Source organism: Ruditapes philippinarum, unplaced genomic scaffold, assembly GCF_026571515.1.
Source record: "Ruditapes philippinarum isolate M1 unplaced genomic scaffold, ASM2657151v2 ctg3062_1_1_1_1, whole genome shotgun sequence".
Classification (NCBI taxonomy): Eukaryota; Metazoa; Mollusca; class Bivalvia; order Venerida; family Veneridae; genus Ruditapes; species Ruditapes philippinarum.
The window spans coordinates 551,385-569,690 of record NW_026852595.1 but is presented as its reverse complement, the minus strand read 5'-3'; the positions used below and the strand labels follow the sequence as shown (position 1 = coordinate 569,690).

At 31.9% G+C, this 18,306-nt stretch overlaps 1 protein-coding gene across 1 annotated transcript; it reads left to right on the top strand.

Moving 5' to 3' along the window:
- Nucleotides 1–27: 27 nt before the first annotated feature.
- On the top strand, nucleotides 28–17,829 carry LOC132718335 (GDP-fucose transporter 1-like). Its single transcript, XM_060702040.1, has 6 exons — nucleotides 28–320; nucleotides 2,369–2,429; nucleotides 9,986–10,126; nucleotides 12,933–13,049; nucleotides 13,442–13,550; nucleotides 14,177–17,829. Exons 1-6 carry the CDS (start codon nucleotides 229–231, stop codon nucleotides 14,698–14,700), a joined length of 1,044 nt encoding a protein of 347 aa, XP_060558023.1. The 5' UTR covers nucleotides 28–228; the 3' UTR covers nucleotides 14,701–17,829.
- The last annotated feature ends 477 nt before the right edge of the window (nucleotides 17,830–18,306 follow it).

Sequence of the window (18,306 nt, the reverse complement as noted above, 5' to 3'; positions counted from 1 at the left end):
ACTCTTACTTATTTACTAAACATTGGAAAACCCGAAGAAGTCGTAAAAATACTTAATTCTAAATTAGTTATTTAAACCAAGAATATTTCACATCTATATGTCAAAGAGAAATTTTTATTTTCTTTAATAGATATACCATTTGAAAGCTAACCTGATATGAAAGTTGAATTAAAACATTTTACGACATAAAGGTTTACACGTTGCCACCTGTCAACACAAGACTTTTGCATGGAACCTCTTCCTAAAGCTGAACCAGAAGTGAAAATGGAGACGTTCCTTTCAAAGTCGCTCAAAATTGCGGCTGTTGTTCTTGCATATTGGTATGGTATGATTTAAATCGTCATTTTAAATGAAATAGTTTTAACGTGATAGATCTAGCTAATACAGTTTCATTTTTATTTAGTCCAACTAATTGTACTAGTCTACACATAATTTGAAATATTGTGCTATTTTGGGTATAGGCAATATCTCCCCTCTAGAAGCAAGATTCTCAGAATCTAAGGGTTGGCACATTAAAATATTTTTACAACATTTTTAGGGACCCATTTTTAGTGCACACATTTACATATATATAGACACTTAGGTGTCAGACCTAGCCTGAGATTCAGGCGTTGATATTTTTTGCTTTTTCATAACATACGCTGTATTTCATACTCGATTGTCATAGATAACACAACATCTCTGGTTTTGATAGTATCAACGCCTGGGGAAACTTGCTGGGTTTGTTATGTAATTATCGACTAATGATAATCCTAATTATTGTAATATGAAATTAGGTGCTACCTATGGCGCGGAAAGCTCTTATGAATTATGATTTGAGCATAACATGTTTAGTGTACATGTAAATCAGATCTTTCTTGCAGGTATTTTGTACTGTAAACAAAATGAATAAATTGGTGATGTTCAACCTATCACCAGAGCGCTCAGAATATTCCGAAAATCTCCGAACATAAAGTGGGACCACTGCGCACGCGTCGGCGTTTTGAAAATCCAAACTTTTTATATTTATAATCGTTACTATAGTTCTTATCAATTAAATGCATTTTTACTTTCTGATTTTTCAAATCATTCTCTCACCGTAAGTGTTATTTAGCAGACGCTAGCAATAGTCTGAATTATGTAGACGCTCATTAAAAGCGCTCTGATATCTATATTTAGCTCAAAAGGATTTCAAAATGGCGGCGCCCAGTTAACTAAAGATTTTTTCACAGCTTATTAGGTATAGGATATTTTTTTCGAAATTTTCATTTACTATTAATTTGATTTCATTTGAATTGATACGCGTCATACATGTTATCTAAGAGCGCTACAGCCCTCGTGGGGCCTTCGGCCTCGCTCAGACTTTCCGCGTATTAATATACCGATTAGCACGTGACCAACAAATAACATGACTAAATCGAGGCGAAGATGATGATTGTTGCAAATTTGAAGCCAATTTTACTATTATAAATTGCGTCCAGCCCCATTCTCTGATGCTCACAAACTTTATCCAATTTAACTAATCAAACCTGTTGATTGAATTAACTCATCATGCAATAAACTTTGTCAACGAGTGTCAGTTTTTAATCAGAAATGGTGTTTTGAAAGCGAGGCTCCGTAACTGTTCGTTGAGCTTCGGGTCACTTCGTGGAAATTCCATTTCTATTTTTAGAAACTAGATTGTCGTTGCATGAGTTATCGTTCTTTAAATAACACCCGTAATTTTCGGGGTGTATACTAGGTGGTGCTTCGATCGAAAATCGTATTTCCCCAGGCTGTCGATTTGCCAAACAGAAGCACATAAAAAATCGACAGACTGGAACCCAGGCTATGTCAGACCCTGTGCAACGACTTGACCCTCGAAAATATTTGTCAATAGACTTCATCTTGCTGTACTATGCACCGCCAAATTCCAAATTAATTTCTCTCAATATGTCATTTCCACAGTAAAATAATTCTGGCCAAGCCCTTTAAAAGATTAAACAGGTAAAATCTTCTGAGAGCACTTAAGTCTTGCATTTATACCAAGAAGATTGATTGCTAGCAGGCCCAATATTACAAAATACAAGTTAGTTTGTTTTGCCATGAATGCCTAGACTATGGACTAGAACATGTGCTTAAAGTCAAGCCGGACGAACCAGATGAGTGCTCCTTTGGTGTTGTAACATTATTATGAATTATTGAAGTTAATAGAGAATCTCACCACTTAGTATCGGGATTTAAACCAACAATCTCACAATGTTCTATTATTATTTTTCTGTTGATTTGTCATAACCACTAGAAAACCAGTTATGTCTAGCATTCCTAGCATTCATTGATTTACTCTCTTTATTTTGCCATCAACATGACACTTGTACAATAATGTAATGAAATTGATGTTTATTTTCAGGTTTATATCTATTTCCATGGTATTCCTAAACAAATATCTCCTCAGCAGTGATGATTTAAAGGTAGGTTAATATGAAATTAGGCAAAGCCTATGAACGGGGAAGTCAGTTAAAAATCATCTATTTTTCCTTTTTAAAGGTGTCATTCGGTATGTCATGCACCACTTCCGTTCTCACTCGGAACACTCGATGATTATTATTAATCCGAAAAGTTGCGATTGTCCGTTGTTGGAATACCTCACCTTTTATCATTGAGTTACATTGAAAATGGCTGCGCCCAGCTGGAACTGGCACTGAAAATTTCATTGATAGGTAATAGAATTCTATATATTTTTTAATTGTTTTTTATTTGATTTCCTTTTAAATATACACATGTAGTCTATAGTGTATTAATTCTCTGTGCCTTATAAGAATATAATCAAACAGACCCTTATTTGGGGCAAATGTTCACTACTTCAAAATTTGTAGCAGTTTACTATTTCATAGTGGAATGGACAAGGGTGCAAATATTTACAATGGCAAAAAAAAACATTAAAAAAGTTTGCCAAGTGCAGGAATGGGGTAGGGATTCCTTGAATTAAACATTATTTACATGGTTTAACCTTTTCCCTTATATAAGCGTGTTTCAACGGCTTTTTGCCCCCCCCCCCCTTTATGAGGCCTCAAACAGTGACCTCTTTTTCGGCGCCGTCCCCCATCCAAATGTTACATCAGGGAGATGTGCCCCCTTCTGTTTTGGGGATTTGAAGGGGGGCAGAGTCCCCCTCATCGCCAAGAAAATTTTGGACATGTGACAGGCTAAAAATGGCCTCAGGTCGATCTTAGGGTAACTAGTAACCGACGCTGAAAAGCCTTTTACTCTATCTCAATTCATTGAGAAGTTGCAGCCCTTTGAAATCAGTTTTGATGGAAAAAACAATGCAAAATAGTGATTTTTGGCAATTTTGAGACGTCCCCCCATTGCCATGGTAACAGGAAATTTATTTTAAAGTGGACTGGTCTGCAATCGTAAATGAGCACAATCATTTTCAATAAGTATGTCAAATATCCGTAAAAACAAAAGAAATGCATTATTTGGATATTCTTAAAAAGATATTGCTAGTAAAAGAAATGTTGATGAAAGTTTAGTAAGAACATTTATATGATGGGCAGTAATATTTTGTTCTAGAACACTTTATCATCTACTATATAAATATATGTAGTAATATCAGATCATGTATCTCATACTTTTGATGTTATGCCTGATATCAACATAACTATTTACTGTATAACATGTAACCTTTCATTATAGACCAGTTCACTTGAACTTGAATTTGAACATGGCGAGGGTTAACATTCAACCAGCGAAAAGAAACTTGAAAATAATGTCTTAGTCTATTTTACTACAATGAATAGGGCTAAATATAGTATGAATGAACCTTTAATATCAATCTAATAACATTAAAGTCAAAATTTATTGAGAATGTCAAATACTCAAGTGTCAATTTGATTTAATTACCGGTAATATCGTGGCCCAAAGGCATACATATGCACACCTTGGACTGTAATGATACCAGTGTTTTCTTTTCACTCATGAGGGAAAGATGGTGGGTCCCCCTGTCTGTGGTGGAAATTTATTGTTGTTACAATAGAAAAGAAATAGTATATTTGATGAAAATACACTTCATTATTATTTTGTTGTTTTTTCTTTGAAAAGAGGGTTACTAAACATTGTTTTGCTGGTAGGTCTCACATTTATGTTCAATAACTGGAGAACCATTCGACCCACAGCCTTCAAACTCCATAAGATGACCTTTGAATAGGGGACACATATTTTTGGGCATCCACACATGAAGGTCAAGGTCACACTGTAACCTTGAATGTGAAAACTGTTTCCACTCAATAACTAGAGAACCATTTGACTTGCAGCCTTCAAGTGAGCCTTCAAACTTCACTTGACAAACTATTTAACATGATAATGGCCAAACATGCTCTAAATACATTTTAAAAAGTATAAAAAAAAATATGTTTGCACTTTCCAAAGAAAAAAAGTGTACTTATTTCTTAGGCTTAGTGTGCCTTTGAAACATTAAACAGCAAAAAAAAAATATACAAAAAAAATTAATAGATACATTTTACACTGAAATAGGAAATGTCTTCATGTTTTTTTAAAACCTTGTTTTGCATATTTAAATTAAAGATATATTTAGAAATTGTGACATCATGTTGAGATTTGATTTATGATCTATTCTGAAAGGGGTTTAATCCTGTTAACCATAAATCCTGTTACAGTGTTGATGGGAATAAAGGGTTTAGTATCAGTGAAAGCTATATTTTATGGAGGGCGATCGTTGCCAAAATTCTAGACATGTAATGTGTTTCTTTTGAAAACTACTTTTGAAAATGCGAAAGTGAATGTCTAGCATTTTTTATTGTATTCGTGCACAGCAAATGATATGCCTGTTAATCCAATCTTTTAATCGAAGGCACCCGCTTTTAAATAACAAGTTTACATGTAAATCTTAACAACTGACCTAACATGGAGAACAACAACACATTTACAAGTTCGTATCTTCCATTGCATATAATACATAAGCATGTTTGCACACTTGTAGATATCTATCTGTACCTGAAAAATACAAATGAAATGTAAAACTCGACTACAGAAAATATAATTTAATAAAACATGTTTCCAGTCGTAGAACTACAACAGTACGTTAACACAGTAACATGTTTAAAATGACCAAGTAGATTCACAAAGTTAAACGATTTTAAGTCATGCATGACGCCCCGCCCCTCTCTGAGTATTTACGATCTTCTATTACGGAAATGTTTGGACAAGTATAATACCCGTCGCCACTCTCCTATTTCTCAATAAAGTGAAGGAAAACACGGCGTCCATTCTAACTTCTTTTTTATTTCTATAAAAAGTCAAATATTTTTTGTATCAAATGAAAGATTACTCCATAATTTTCTATGAATGCCTCAGAAATAAAAATGAATTAAATAGATGTTTTGAAATTTTTGTTTCAAAATTTATCATGTTTTTCCTCTGAAAATCTCGAATTGGTAAGAAAAATACGGCGTTCCCTCCAAACCTATTTTATTTCGTTATCAATTTTGAAAATTTTGAATTGAAATAAAAGTGTGCTTCATACGATTTATGATATATGATTATATAATGCCTAAAAATAAAAATGAATTGAATCAAAATGAATTAACTTTTCGTTTTAAAGTTTATCATGTTACTTTCTGTAAAATAGAGAAAATAAGAATCCCTAAAGAACACTCAAAACGACAAAATTGAGAATGTTGCAGGCACGGTTTGATTGAGCCTGTTCGTGGACGGTAATGGAAAGAGCAAGTTACCGCCCATGCCCCCTAGCACCGGCTTAAGCAAAATTCAACATGAACTGGTACAATTTTGAATTTTGAAACATCCGCAGATGTGTTAATATCGCTATTATCATGGAACCTTCAATGTGACATGTAAGTGCCATTCCATGAAAAACGGCATATGGTCCCAAGTAAAAAAAAACAAAATACACTCTGAAATTTAGTAAGAGAAACATACTACTTACTACTACTTACTTTTTTATTCTCGGTCATTTTTGATAATTTTAGACTCAAGTAAAAGAATCCTTCATGAACTTTCTAGTAATGCCTTAAAAAAAAAAAATTAATTACGTAGAAGAATTTAAAATTTTGTTTCAAACTTATCGTTGTTTATTTTTCTCTCTTAAAACCACAACTCATATATTCGGAAAGAAAAATCACGTCGCTTCCTTTAGATACTTTATTCAAAAAAGAAAATGAATATTGAATGAAAGTTAAGACCATAAGCTTTGAACAAGTATACATGTATTAAAAAGTCTGGAAACAAAGTGACTCCTCGGAAGCATTAATCACAACAAAGTTACATAAGAATTGCAGATTCGGTTTGATTGAGTCTGTACATGAGAGATAATGAACAAGTGCAACATCCCTCACGCCCCTAGGACCGGCTTGAGCGGACTCAATTCTCAACACTTAATAGCGCTGGCATTAATGATCCCGAAGGACCAGAAAAATATAAAAACACTGAAGTGAAGTACGGGGCAACTTTTTACGGCTGCCACACGGCACTTGACACCTGCTGTTGTAAAGTATAAAAAAATTGGAAACAAAGTGATCCCTCGGAAGCATTACTCACAACAAAAATTACATAAGAATTGCAGACTCGGTTTGTTTGAGTCTGTACATGAGGGATAATGAACACGTGCAAAATGTTTTTATTTATACTGAAAAAAACTTATTAAAGCCACTGACCTCCATATGGTAAAATGAAAAAAATGAAATAAAATTTCATGTAAACAGGAAATACTGATCTAGTTAGGTTTATTGTATAAATTTATTATCACTGACACCTTAATTCAAGAAACAATGTAGACAAAAGCGTTAATATATCGGGTTTATTCTTTTCCATTATCTACTACGATACTAACGCAGTAGCAATATAAATAGAAGAAGATAATTCATTTAACGCGTCACGTGTCACAACAGTGGTCCGGAAAAATCCCGGTAGGCTCCCTATCACATTTCAAGCTCTACGGAACGTCGGTGGTTCTACTCAGGTGCCCGTTCGTGCCTGAAATAATGCACGGAAGGGCACCTGAGGTCTTCCTCCACCAGTAAAGCTGGAACGTCGCGATATGACCTATACTGTGTCGATGTGACGTAAAACCCAAAACAAACAAACAAACAAAACATTTCAAGCTAAAGGTTAAATCGATAAATTGGTCATTATATATATGAAATAATTAATCAATTATAATTTTAGGGCCATGAACAACTACAAATATAAAACCAAAAGCAATTATTGGCATCCCAAATATGTTTGATAAAATCCTGGATTCCATGCGTTCAGGAGCACAGGTCGCGATATTGTCATGTACGATCACGTATTTTCTTGATTTCAGAAAGGAAATCTCGGTGGCCGCTTTAAAATCCTATTTTTGCAAATACTTGCATAGTTTTTGTTGAAAATGAAATTTGTGCCAAATATATTTTTAATGATACATGTACCAATAAAAATATTGGATGTTTTTTTAGATTATCAATAAAATTACACCTTTGAAGTTGGTCATTGTTTCCCCTAAAAATTTCCAAATCGCCGATGTTTCTCAGGAAAACACGATGTTAAATAATAAGTTAATGCATAAGTTATCTTCATAATAAATGGTAAAATCAGTAATTTTCAAGTGTTGTTGCTAGTGACAAAACTTTTGTAACAAATGTAACAAATATATGTTATGAAAAATGCGGTATGTTGTCCTTCAGTTTTATTTAGAAATATGGGAGAGGCGCCGTTTTTTACCTGTCCGTAGAAGTTCGTAAATACTCCGAGAGGGGCGGGGTGTTATGCTTGACTTAAAATCGTTTAACTTTGTGAATCTACTTTTGTCATTTTAAACATGTTACTGTGTTAACGTACTCTTGTAGTTCTACAACTGGTACCACGTTTTTTTTTTAAACTCTATTTTCTGTATTTAAGATTTACATTTCATTTGTATATTTCAGATCTATAAGTGTGCAAACATACATATGTATTGCATTCAATGGAAGATACGAACTTGTAAATTTGTTGTCGCTTTTGATGTTAGGTCAGTTTTTACAATCTATATGTAAACTTGTTATATAAAGGCGGGAACCTTCAATGAAAGGATTGAATTAGGAGGCATATTATGTGCTATGCACGGGTACAATAAAAAATGGTAGGCATACAAGTTCGCATTTTCACAAGTTATCTTAAAAAGGAGCACTTTACATGTCTGGAATTTTGGCAACGAACGCCCTCCATAATATTTATGAACATTTATCAATAGATATCTTATTTCAAACATAAATATACCTGTTGAAATTTAGTCTTTTAAAATTTAGTTTATTTTCTTTCAAGTTACTCTAGACATACATTTGTATGTACAGTTGTTATTTAAAGTTTAATCAGTATTATAATCACTACTATTCATTAGATCATTTATAAAAAGTAGTTGATCCAGTTATACATGTATAATAAAATTGTTTATGCCATCATAAATTAGTCAGTGAAGATAATATTTTTAATAAAAATTGTAAATTTATTAACAAAATCTTTATTTGTAGACTTGAGCTCTTCTCTCCTCTGTATAAATACAATACAAATTGTAAAATTTATGGCTAATAATATATGTCAATGTAGAAATATTTTTTAGCAATCTTAGTGCCAATGAGAATCATATCAGACGCAATTGTTGTTGTTTTTAAATTGTAAATATACAAACTGGGATATATGTTGAATAAAACTGAAAATATTGTTCTAATCTTTAAACAGATGCTAAACGATCATAATTTGTTTTGAACTCAGTATAACTTTGAAAGAAAAAAAGTATTTTGGAGAAGAAGAAAAAATGTATAATATAAAAAGATAATTTTTTAACCACCTTGCAGGGTTAGAATTTAGCAAGATTTTCTACTTGCAGAATTTTGCAAGTGATCAAATGTTTAACTGGCAATATGGGGTAATCAACTGGCATTTCCATGATCACGTATTATTATTATAATACACAATGACAATGTATTTTGAACATTGGTATGTCAAATGATAATAAGCTTGAATGTCTATAGAATATCAGAAACATTTTTATTATTGGTAAACACAGATGTCTTCTTGTAACGAAACAAAAACATTTCAACACATTAATTTATAAATGATAAACAATTGTTTAGGGATCAGATTAGGTAAACCAGAGGAACACCCACTGGTGACAATGTACAGTTATAAACTTATTCAAGTAATGTAATTTCTTAGGACCTTCATTAATTTTAGCATATTTAAAATGAACTTGATTACACCAACAGCCTGAAAACTCAGAGGTGCTGATCTACTTAAAATAAATAAATATTTCAGCTTTAAAGGAGTGCTACGCATTTACATTGGACCCTGATTAAACATCTTGGATGCTCTAACAAATAGTGTTTGGCTGTTAAAAATAGTCCATCAAAATATAGTCAAAGAAAAAATGAATAGAGCAACTAAAAATTTATTTTTTTAGTTTATTAGGTAAACAACTGAGTCTGGTACAGTAAACATGATCAGTTTCTGCAGCGGGCAGTTGCCAAGCATCATCATAAGCTCAGATGATAACAGTTATGTAAACGTCCTAAATGAACAGTCACTTGCAAATAAATGCCAGTTAGAGTAATTTTTACTGGCATTATTAGATTTTAACTGGCATTTTGCCAGTATGCCAGCTTAAATTCGAACCCTGACCTTGTAACCTTCCAAGCAAACTGGCATGGGTCACGGGAGGGGAAACAAAGATGATTTTAAGGCTTGCTTCATAACTATATTTAGAAACAAAATTAGAAGCAAACAAGATTTTATCTGTTAGACTTGAAAAGATACTTTAATACTGGTACGAACTTGATGCCAGCACATCAAATGGGGCAACTGCTCTATGTTTAGTTGTTAACAAGTTTAAACTACATCTTGTAATTTAAAAAGATGAATGCTACAAAATACATTAATATATGTCATTGATTGTCAAAAAAATCAGTTGTAAGTAGGATGGAAATTTCTTATAATTGAATATATTTTTAAAAAATAACTTTTTCCTTTTCAGTTGGATGCTCCATTGTTTGTAACCTGGTACCAGTGTGTAGTGACAGTTGCCTTATGTTTCTTGTTGAGCTACATGGCCAAGCTTTTCCCCAGTATCATCTCATTTCCAGACATGGCAATAGACCCAAAACTCTGCAGAGCTGTAAGTTATAGAAGTTTAATTGAAGTTAAATTGATCTTATATCACCAGTATAACAATGAAATTTAAAGTGATTTGTTTTCATGCGGTGTAATGGGAGAATCATCAAAACACTATATTTAAAGCCTTCAATGTTCTTTCTGTCATGTAAATTGCTGAAAACATCTTGCTTGTATTTTATAGACAAATACCATATGGGAGATATGAATATCTGTATTGTATTGTGCATTATGACTTAAAATTATGAGTTTATTATACATTGTTGAGCACATAACTGAATTCTATTGGACGAGTACACAGATGTCAAAACTATATTGGACATGGCGCTTCTCAAGTTAAAACCGATTTTAAAGTTGTGTAGGAATTTAATAGAATTAGTATTGTTCTCAACCATGTTTAATGACCCCTTTATTTCACACCACCATTTTTTGACAGGACTTTATTACTTCAATTAGAATAAGGATTTTTGGAGTCTCAAAATGAAAAAGAGGCTAGATGGAGTACAATATGCATTTCATAAAAATATTTTGGACTCTTAAAATTAAAACAAGGTTATATGGGGTGTGATATGGCTTTGATATGAATCTTTTGGACTCTGGAAATGAAAAGGAAGCTATATGGGGTGTGATATGAATTTGATATGGACTTTTTGGATTCTGGAAATTAAAAGTAGGCTAAATTGATAAGATTGAATCCAATAATGATTTGTATCAAGACATTATTTTGTGCAATACTGAAAGTGCATTGGTTATGTTTTATTATCAGGTGTGAAAATAAATGAAAGTATTCAGTTAGAGTAATCATAAGTGTACTTATTCTTGGCTAGTTTATGATCGTGATTAAGACAGTGAGCTTTTATGCCTTGTGTTTTCTTTGTGTGACAAAAAGTAATGAAATAAATGCATGTCAATAAACAACATTTAAGAATTCTTACCAATATTATATAATTATGATATTGTATAGCCCTCATTTTTTTGTTGATATAACATTTCACTATCTGGGATAGAAATATTCAAACCAGTTTTCTCTTATAGCAGCTTTTGTTAACATATTGTTTTTATATCATTTTAGATAAGAGGAGTTTATTACAAATGTTTTCTGTGGAAATCTGATATCGTTTTGCACAAAACAGCAGAATTGGATTAAATTGATTCAATTAAACTGCCATATGTTACCAGGAAGATTAGAATTAGCTGATATTTTCTGTATGATAAAAAGATAAATTATTGGTACAATTCAATAGCCCTATCTCAGAGGTTAAGTTTCTAGATCATTTAGTTATATTATGATAAATGTGAGAGTACTACCTAAATTGACACACATGTAGATATTGTATTTAATATATCTTATATAGGGAGCTCTTATACATTGTATGGTGTTGTATTTATTATAATACTGCACGTTTGTAAGTCGTCACATTTCAATGGATTATCGTGACATTCATATGGTTTTATATACACGGCTGTTGTCAATTAATGAAAAAATCTCACTTTTTATGTCTAAAAGAAATGGAAGTTTGCTGTATTATAAATTGGTTATAAAATATTCCTGACAGGTTATATGACCATCTCTAAATGTTTGTTTACAATATAATCCAAGCTGCTATTATATATTTCAAACAACCGTTTATATAGGACCAATTAACTTGTCAAAAAAATCTTCATAACTAATGATATATCCTATATAGGGAGCAGTTATATGGTATTGTATTCAATATATCCTACTAAGGGAGCTGTTACATGATATTGTATTAATATATCCTACATAGGGAACTGTTATATGGTATTGTATTCAATATATCCTACTAAGGGAGCTGTTACATGATATTGTATTAATATATCCTACATATGGGAGCTGTTATATGATATTGTTTTTAATATATCCTATATTATGGGAGCTGTTATAAGGTATTGTATTTAAAATATCCTATATTATGGGAGCTGTTATAAGGTATTGTATTTAATATATCCTATATTATGGGAGCTGTTATAAGGTATTGTATTTAATTTATAGGAAACTTCAGCTTTGATGTCACATTGTACAAATATATATTGAAGTTTCAAATGAACAAAGTAACATTCCTTTTGTTTAAGAAACATTGTTAAGCAGACTACAAAATAACTTTATCCAGTTCATAAAAAATGCAAGTAGTTACATCTGTTATACATCAAACAAATTGATTCACAGTATTGCTTCATTTAACTTAATCTTCTAACTTTATATAGCACTTCCAACACCACACAGTCTACACTTTAATTTGGGGTGGGGGTGTTGCTTGTTTTTTTAGTTTTTTCAATGTGAGTTTTTTTTTTCACTGAAAGCCGTCACAATTACAGGCTAAGGCATATATAATACATGTAAGTATAGAGCCAGATCATCCTGTATTTCTAGTAATTTAATCAGACTGTATACTGTTGACTGCTCTGATTTAATATTGTGATATTGTGATCCCTGAAACTTATAATAGAGTATTACAAATTCAATAAAAAGTCTTGTTAGTTAACTTTATAGTTACATGAACAGTGTGATAAAGTTAATAGTAACTAAACTCCTGACATGTAAATTTGTGTAATTAACTTACCATACATTGACTGTGGAACCCTTTATTGATACTTGTACAGGTTTTGAAGTCCTAATGCTGTAGACAAAGAAGGTCTATCTGTCTGGTCTGATTGCACTGATGTACAGACTATCTTGACTTACTGTTGCTAAGCAACCCCTGTTAGCATATATTATAAAGTATAAGGCTGTATTGTTTTAGACATGTGATTATTATCATTATTTTATTGTTTATTTTTTCTTTCTGCAGACTTTACCCTTGTCAGTGGTGTTTGTTTGTATGATCACTTTTAACAACCTGTGTTTAAAGAATGTGGGCGTGGCTTTTTACAATGTGGGCAGGTCTCTAACTACAGTCTTCAATGTGGTGAGTATTTCAAAAGAAGACGTTTAACATTTTTATCATAGTTTATATTTCAGTCACTAGTATAGAGCACATATGTGCTGCTTGACTAGACTTTATACTGTTGACTTCCATATTTTAGTTTTTTGTTACCTAAAGCATTCAACTTGCAAATTGCTCTGTTCTGTTCCTGCACTATGCAGGTTGTTCAGCAACTCAACTAATATCATTTAATGAATATCAGAATGCCAATTCTATACAAGAAGAATACTTGACAGAATTTATGAACAGAAAAGCTTCAAGTGTCTTTGTCAGTAAATTTTAGCTTCTAAAATTCTTGTAATATGTTTCAATATAATGTTATAATTAATACATGAAATTGTTTTCATCATGTTTTCCTTTTATTTTTCTTGCAGATATTTACGTATTTCCTGTTGAAGCAGACTACATCAGTTCAGGCGTTATTATGTTGTGGTGTTATTATTTTTGGGTTCTTATTGGGTGTCAATCAGGAAGGGGAAGCTGGTAAGTTAATTATGAAGCAGAAGACATTTTAGCTGCGTCATGACAAAACCAACATAATGAGTTTGCGACCAGCATGGATCCAGACCAGCCTGCGCATCCGGATCAGGATACATGCTGTTAGCTTACAAACCCTATAACAAGTAGAGAAACTGATAGCGAACAGCATGGATCCTGATCAGACTGCACGGATGCGCAGGTTGGTCTGTCAGGATCCATGCTGGTCGCAAACCCATTATGTTGGTTTTGTCGTGACACGGCTCATTTGAACCTTTAATCTGTCGAATTTGGAACAAAGGGATTCCAGTATCAAAATTTTAAAAAGATGACTTACCAACAGCAAAAAGTCTAGTCCATGCTCTATACTAATTTTTTGAAGGCTATTCAGTTTTGGTTCAAGCAGGTTAATGGTAAAATATTTTTTAAAGTTGTAAATCATTAGATTTCTTTAGGTCAAATACCACTCTTAAATTAATAGCATTTGACATCACTGTTGAAGTACTGGTATTATCAGTGCTTTCATTATACAATGTATTTAAAAGCAGTGGTATCATTTCTAAAAATAGGCAGGTATATATTTATTTATTGAAGATAATTATTTAAAAATGTTATCTATTATTTTATTTCAGGATATCTGTCGATGATAGGTGTAGTATTTGGAATATGTGCAAGTGCGAGTGTAGCATTGAATGCCATATATACAAAGAAGGTTCTTCCACTAGTTGACAATAATATCTGGCGTCTTGCCCTCTATAACAACGTAAATGCTACATTTCTTTTCCTTCCTTTAATGCTTGTTTTTGGCGAGTTTACAGAAGTTGTAAAATTTAATCAATTAACGAGTTCTCATTTTTGGTTCTTAATGACAATGAGCGGTGTTTTTGGATTTGCCATCGGCACGATAACAGGTTTACAGATTCAGTTTACATCACCCCTAACGCACAATATATCGGGTACGGCTAAAGCTGCGGTACAGACTGTAATAGCATGTGTCTACTTTAGTGAATCGCGCTCAGGACTATGGTGGCTAAGTAATCTAACAGTGCTTGGTGGCTCAGGGGCATACACCGAAGTTAAAAGGCGGGAAATGAAGAAACAGCACAACATTGATATGTCGGTGTCTGCCAAAAACGAACAAAAAGAAGATGTATGACTACATACTAAAAATGAATAATGTTTTTTTTTATCTTACTAGTAAATTTCTAAGGTAAAAATGCATAGAGGGAAATTATGACATAAATGTTAATGGATTAAAATATTCTAAAAATTATATATAAACTTAGATTAAGAAATGTTTTCCTTATTTTAGCTTTTATTTTATGACTGTTATATATTATGCTATGTTTTAATACAGTTTTAGATTCTGATCCTATTTAATATTTTAAAGGTACATTATGCCTCAGAAAATGAATAATTTTATACTTCTCAAGAATTGGGCAAATGAGTTTTATAACATAATTATAAAGGTTTTAGAGCATAAAAGATGCTTAATCACAAAGAATGAAGTGCAGTTTGGGAAATTATTTGTCATAAAAGTAGCAAAATGTTTACTATCCCATACAAAATACTAACTCACTATAACTGTAATTACCAAAGGGCAAGAGGTAAATGACCAATGAGTAACATTTTGGAAACTATAAAAAGACCCCAAAAAAGAAAACATTTTGGAAATAAAAAGGAACAAAAGCATTTCTGTGGCATAATGGGCCTTTAAATATTTTTCAGTTCAATTATTTTAATTGAATTGCAGCAAAAAAGTGTTTGCATTTTGATCTGTTGTAGGGAGAGTTAAAAGTAAACCATTAATTTTTGTTGACCATAGTAACAACAGAACTTTATTTTGTAAAATTTTTGTACATTTTTCATGTTCTTTTCTAAGTTTCTTATTTAGACTCATTTTTTTTCCTAAAAAGTCATACCATATCAATATTATTAACAGCTGTCAAATATCTACATAACTTGGCTTTTAGACAAAAATATATAGACTGTATTGCAAAGATAATGAATTCATTATTTTGTATCAATATTTCACCAAATTTTCTTGCCTAACATCATTTCACAATTAAGATAAGAAATTGCAGATTTTAAATTAGAACTATTTCAAGTTAACCTTTACCTGGCTGAAAATTAGAATAATTAGCTCTTGTCATTAGTATAGAGCCAGGCCAGCATGAAAATTCTAGCAGTCTGACCAGGGTTTATACTATATATGATTAACTTCAAACTTTCATCCTGATTTCCCAAATATTGATAATGGACAGTCCCAAAACAGAAGCTGGACAAGTCCATTTAAAGACATTCAGTAGGTTAAAGGTCATGCAATTAATGTAAATAGACTCTGCTTGGGTTGTAAAAATTGATAAGTGCTGTTGCTTTCCTACACAAATCACCTTATTTTACAGCAATTTTTGTGGAATGTCCGTTGGTCTACTCAGGTGCCCTTTTGTGCATGAAATAATGCGCCGAAGGGCACCTGAGGTTTTCCTCCACCAGTTAAGCTGGAATGTCGCCATATAATCTATGCTGTGTTGGTGTGACAAAAAAATCCAATCAAACAAACAAACAGCAACTTCTTAACATTTATTTTGTCTGTTAAAAAAGAAATCAAAGCATAAAAAAATGCTTTTCTTAGTTTTTTTTTATTTAGTAGATGCTTTAAAAATCATGAATTTTTGTTCAAAGTTTATATTAAAGAAATTAGATTTAGTGATTACAAAGGGAAATTTTAAGTTAATTTTTAAGTTTTTGGTTTTGTTGGGCTTGATGTATTTTGATGTATTTTTGTGTCTTAAAACTTGATTGAAATCTTATTTTAAGGGAATTTTAGGTTTGTATTGTCCAACAGTATTGACCTGGCACTTCATTAATTTCCGTAAAGGTCGGGTGATAAACAGTGGTATCTAACGAATATATCGATATCTTTATTAACTTCACACATCAATAAGTTGTGGTGTATTGGTATAGATGCCAGACTACTGATCTGAAGTTTCCTTGTTCGATACCTTACCAGCACCACGTTATGAGGACATACATTTTTTTATTTCATTTGCAAGAATTAATTTGAAATCGTTTTACTACATCTGGGTTTTAGGATACCTTTTAAGTAGTGTTTTTATACAATTTTATTTTTTATTTCATTACATTATCTTTAATTAATAAAAAGGACAGCACGTCCATAATACAAATTAAAATTCATACACAACCAAAACTTAAAACGTTTTGCACGAGTTGAGAGAGAAATAGCAATTTTAAAATAAGAAAAAAAATATGTAAGTGGCTGAACCAGGATTCGAACCTACGAGTGTGCGTCTATATTCTTGAAGTGACAGCACTTTACGACTGTGCTAAGAGGGATTTGTAATTTAGATCATTTAACAACTGGTTATATACATTCATATGGATTTACAATAGATAGTAACGTTTACGGAATTTACCGACTATGGGGTCAAATGCAAGAGTGCCAGGTCAATGTTGTTGGACAATAACAGTTAAAATGTTTGCAGAAGAATATGCATTTATATATTTCTGACCAGCATTCTGTAATAAAATCAAACAATCAATCTTGTATTTATTAAAGACATTATCGTTTTGTTGAAGATTTTTTATAAAACAATTGTCAGATCAGCGAATCAGTAATCAAATGATAAGCTATATAAGTACAAGTGACCTTATGTTTTTTATTAACTTTGGTGTTAGATTTTGTTAAAGTTTGTAAAGCTATATATCTGTGGCAAAAATTATTGTTTGAATTTTAAAAAATGATACTTCGAAAATACTTTTATGAAAAAAATATGGTTATAAGTTGCCTTAGAAGCAAATGGCACATGCACAAACTAATTGCTAAACAGATAAAACCCTACTTTTTAAATGGCAGAATAATATTTTGTTCTGAAACACTTTATTCTGTTAACATATAAATATTTATGTGTGTAAAATAACAGAGACATTCTAGCTATTAACAACTCTTATGAGAATCGACCATAAGGTTATGGAACCAATATGATTTTAATGTTTATTTTGATATATTTTTTTAAAACATTTCTTAAGATATGGCTTTATACCATTTAAAATCAATGAAAAATTATGTTCAGATCAGCGTATTGTAATCAAAATGTTATGTTATACAATTACAACTTATATTTATGGAATTTGTTATAAAAAGTTTGACATTTCTATTTAAAAAACAACAAGATGTCTGTTTAATGGATAAGGCTGATTTGAGCCACGTCATGACAAAACCAATATAATGGGTTTGTGACCAGCATGGATCCAGACCAGCCTGCGCATCAGGGCAGTCTGATCAGGATCCATGCTGTTCGCTATCAGTTTCTCTACTTGTTATAGGGTTTGTAAGCGAACAGGATGGATCCTGATCAGACTGCGCGGATGCGCAGGCTGGTCTGGATCCATGCTGGTCATGTTGGTTTTGTCGTGACGCGGCTCATTTCTTTTAATTTCTTGTTTTTGTTATTGTTAGAATGACAAGATAAAGACGAACATTATTTTGTACTTTAGTGTTTTTAAAATGTTAAAGTTATGTGCAATGTAATAGTTATTATTTGTAAATATGGGCAATTAAATTTTGATTTAAATTGCAATTTATGTTACAATTTTCATCTTCATAATTAAACTGTCATTTAAAAATATTCATTAAGCTGCAAGGCAGTCAACACATTAACTATATAGGACAAGTGCTGACCAAAAAAAACATGTTTCAATTTGTGATTGCATGCTATTATAAATGTAAATGCCGACATGT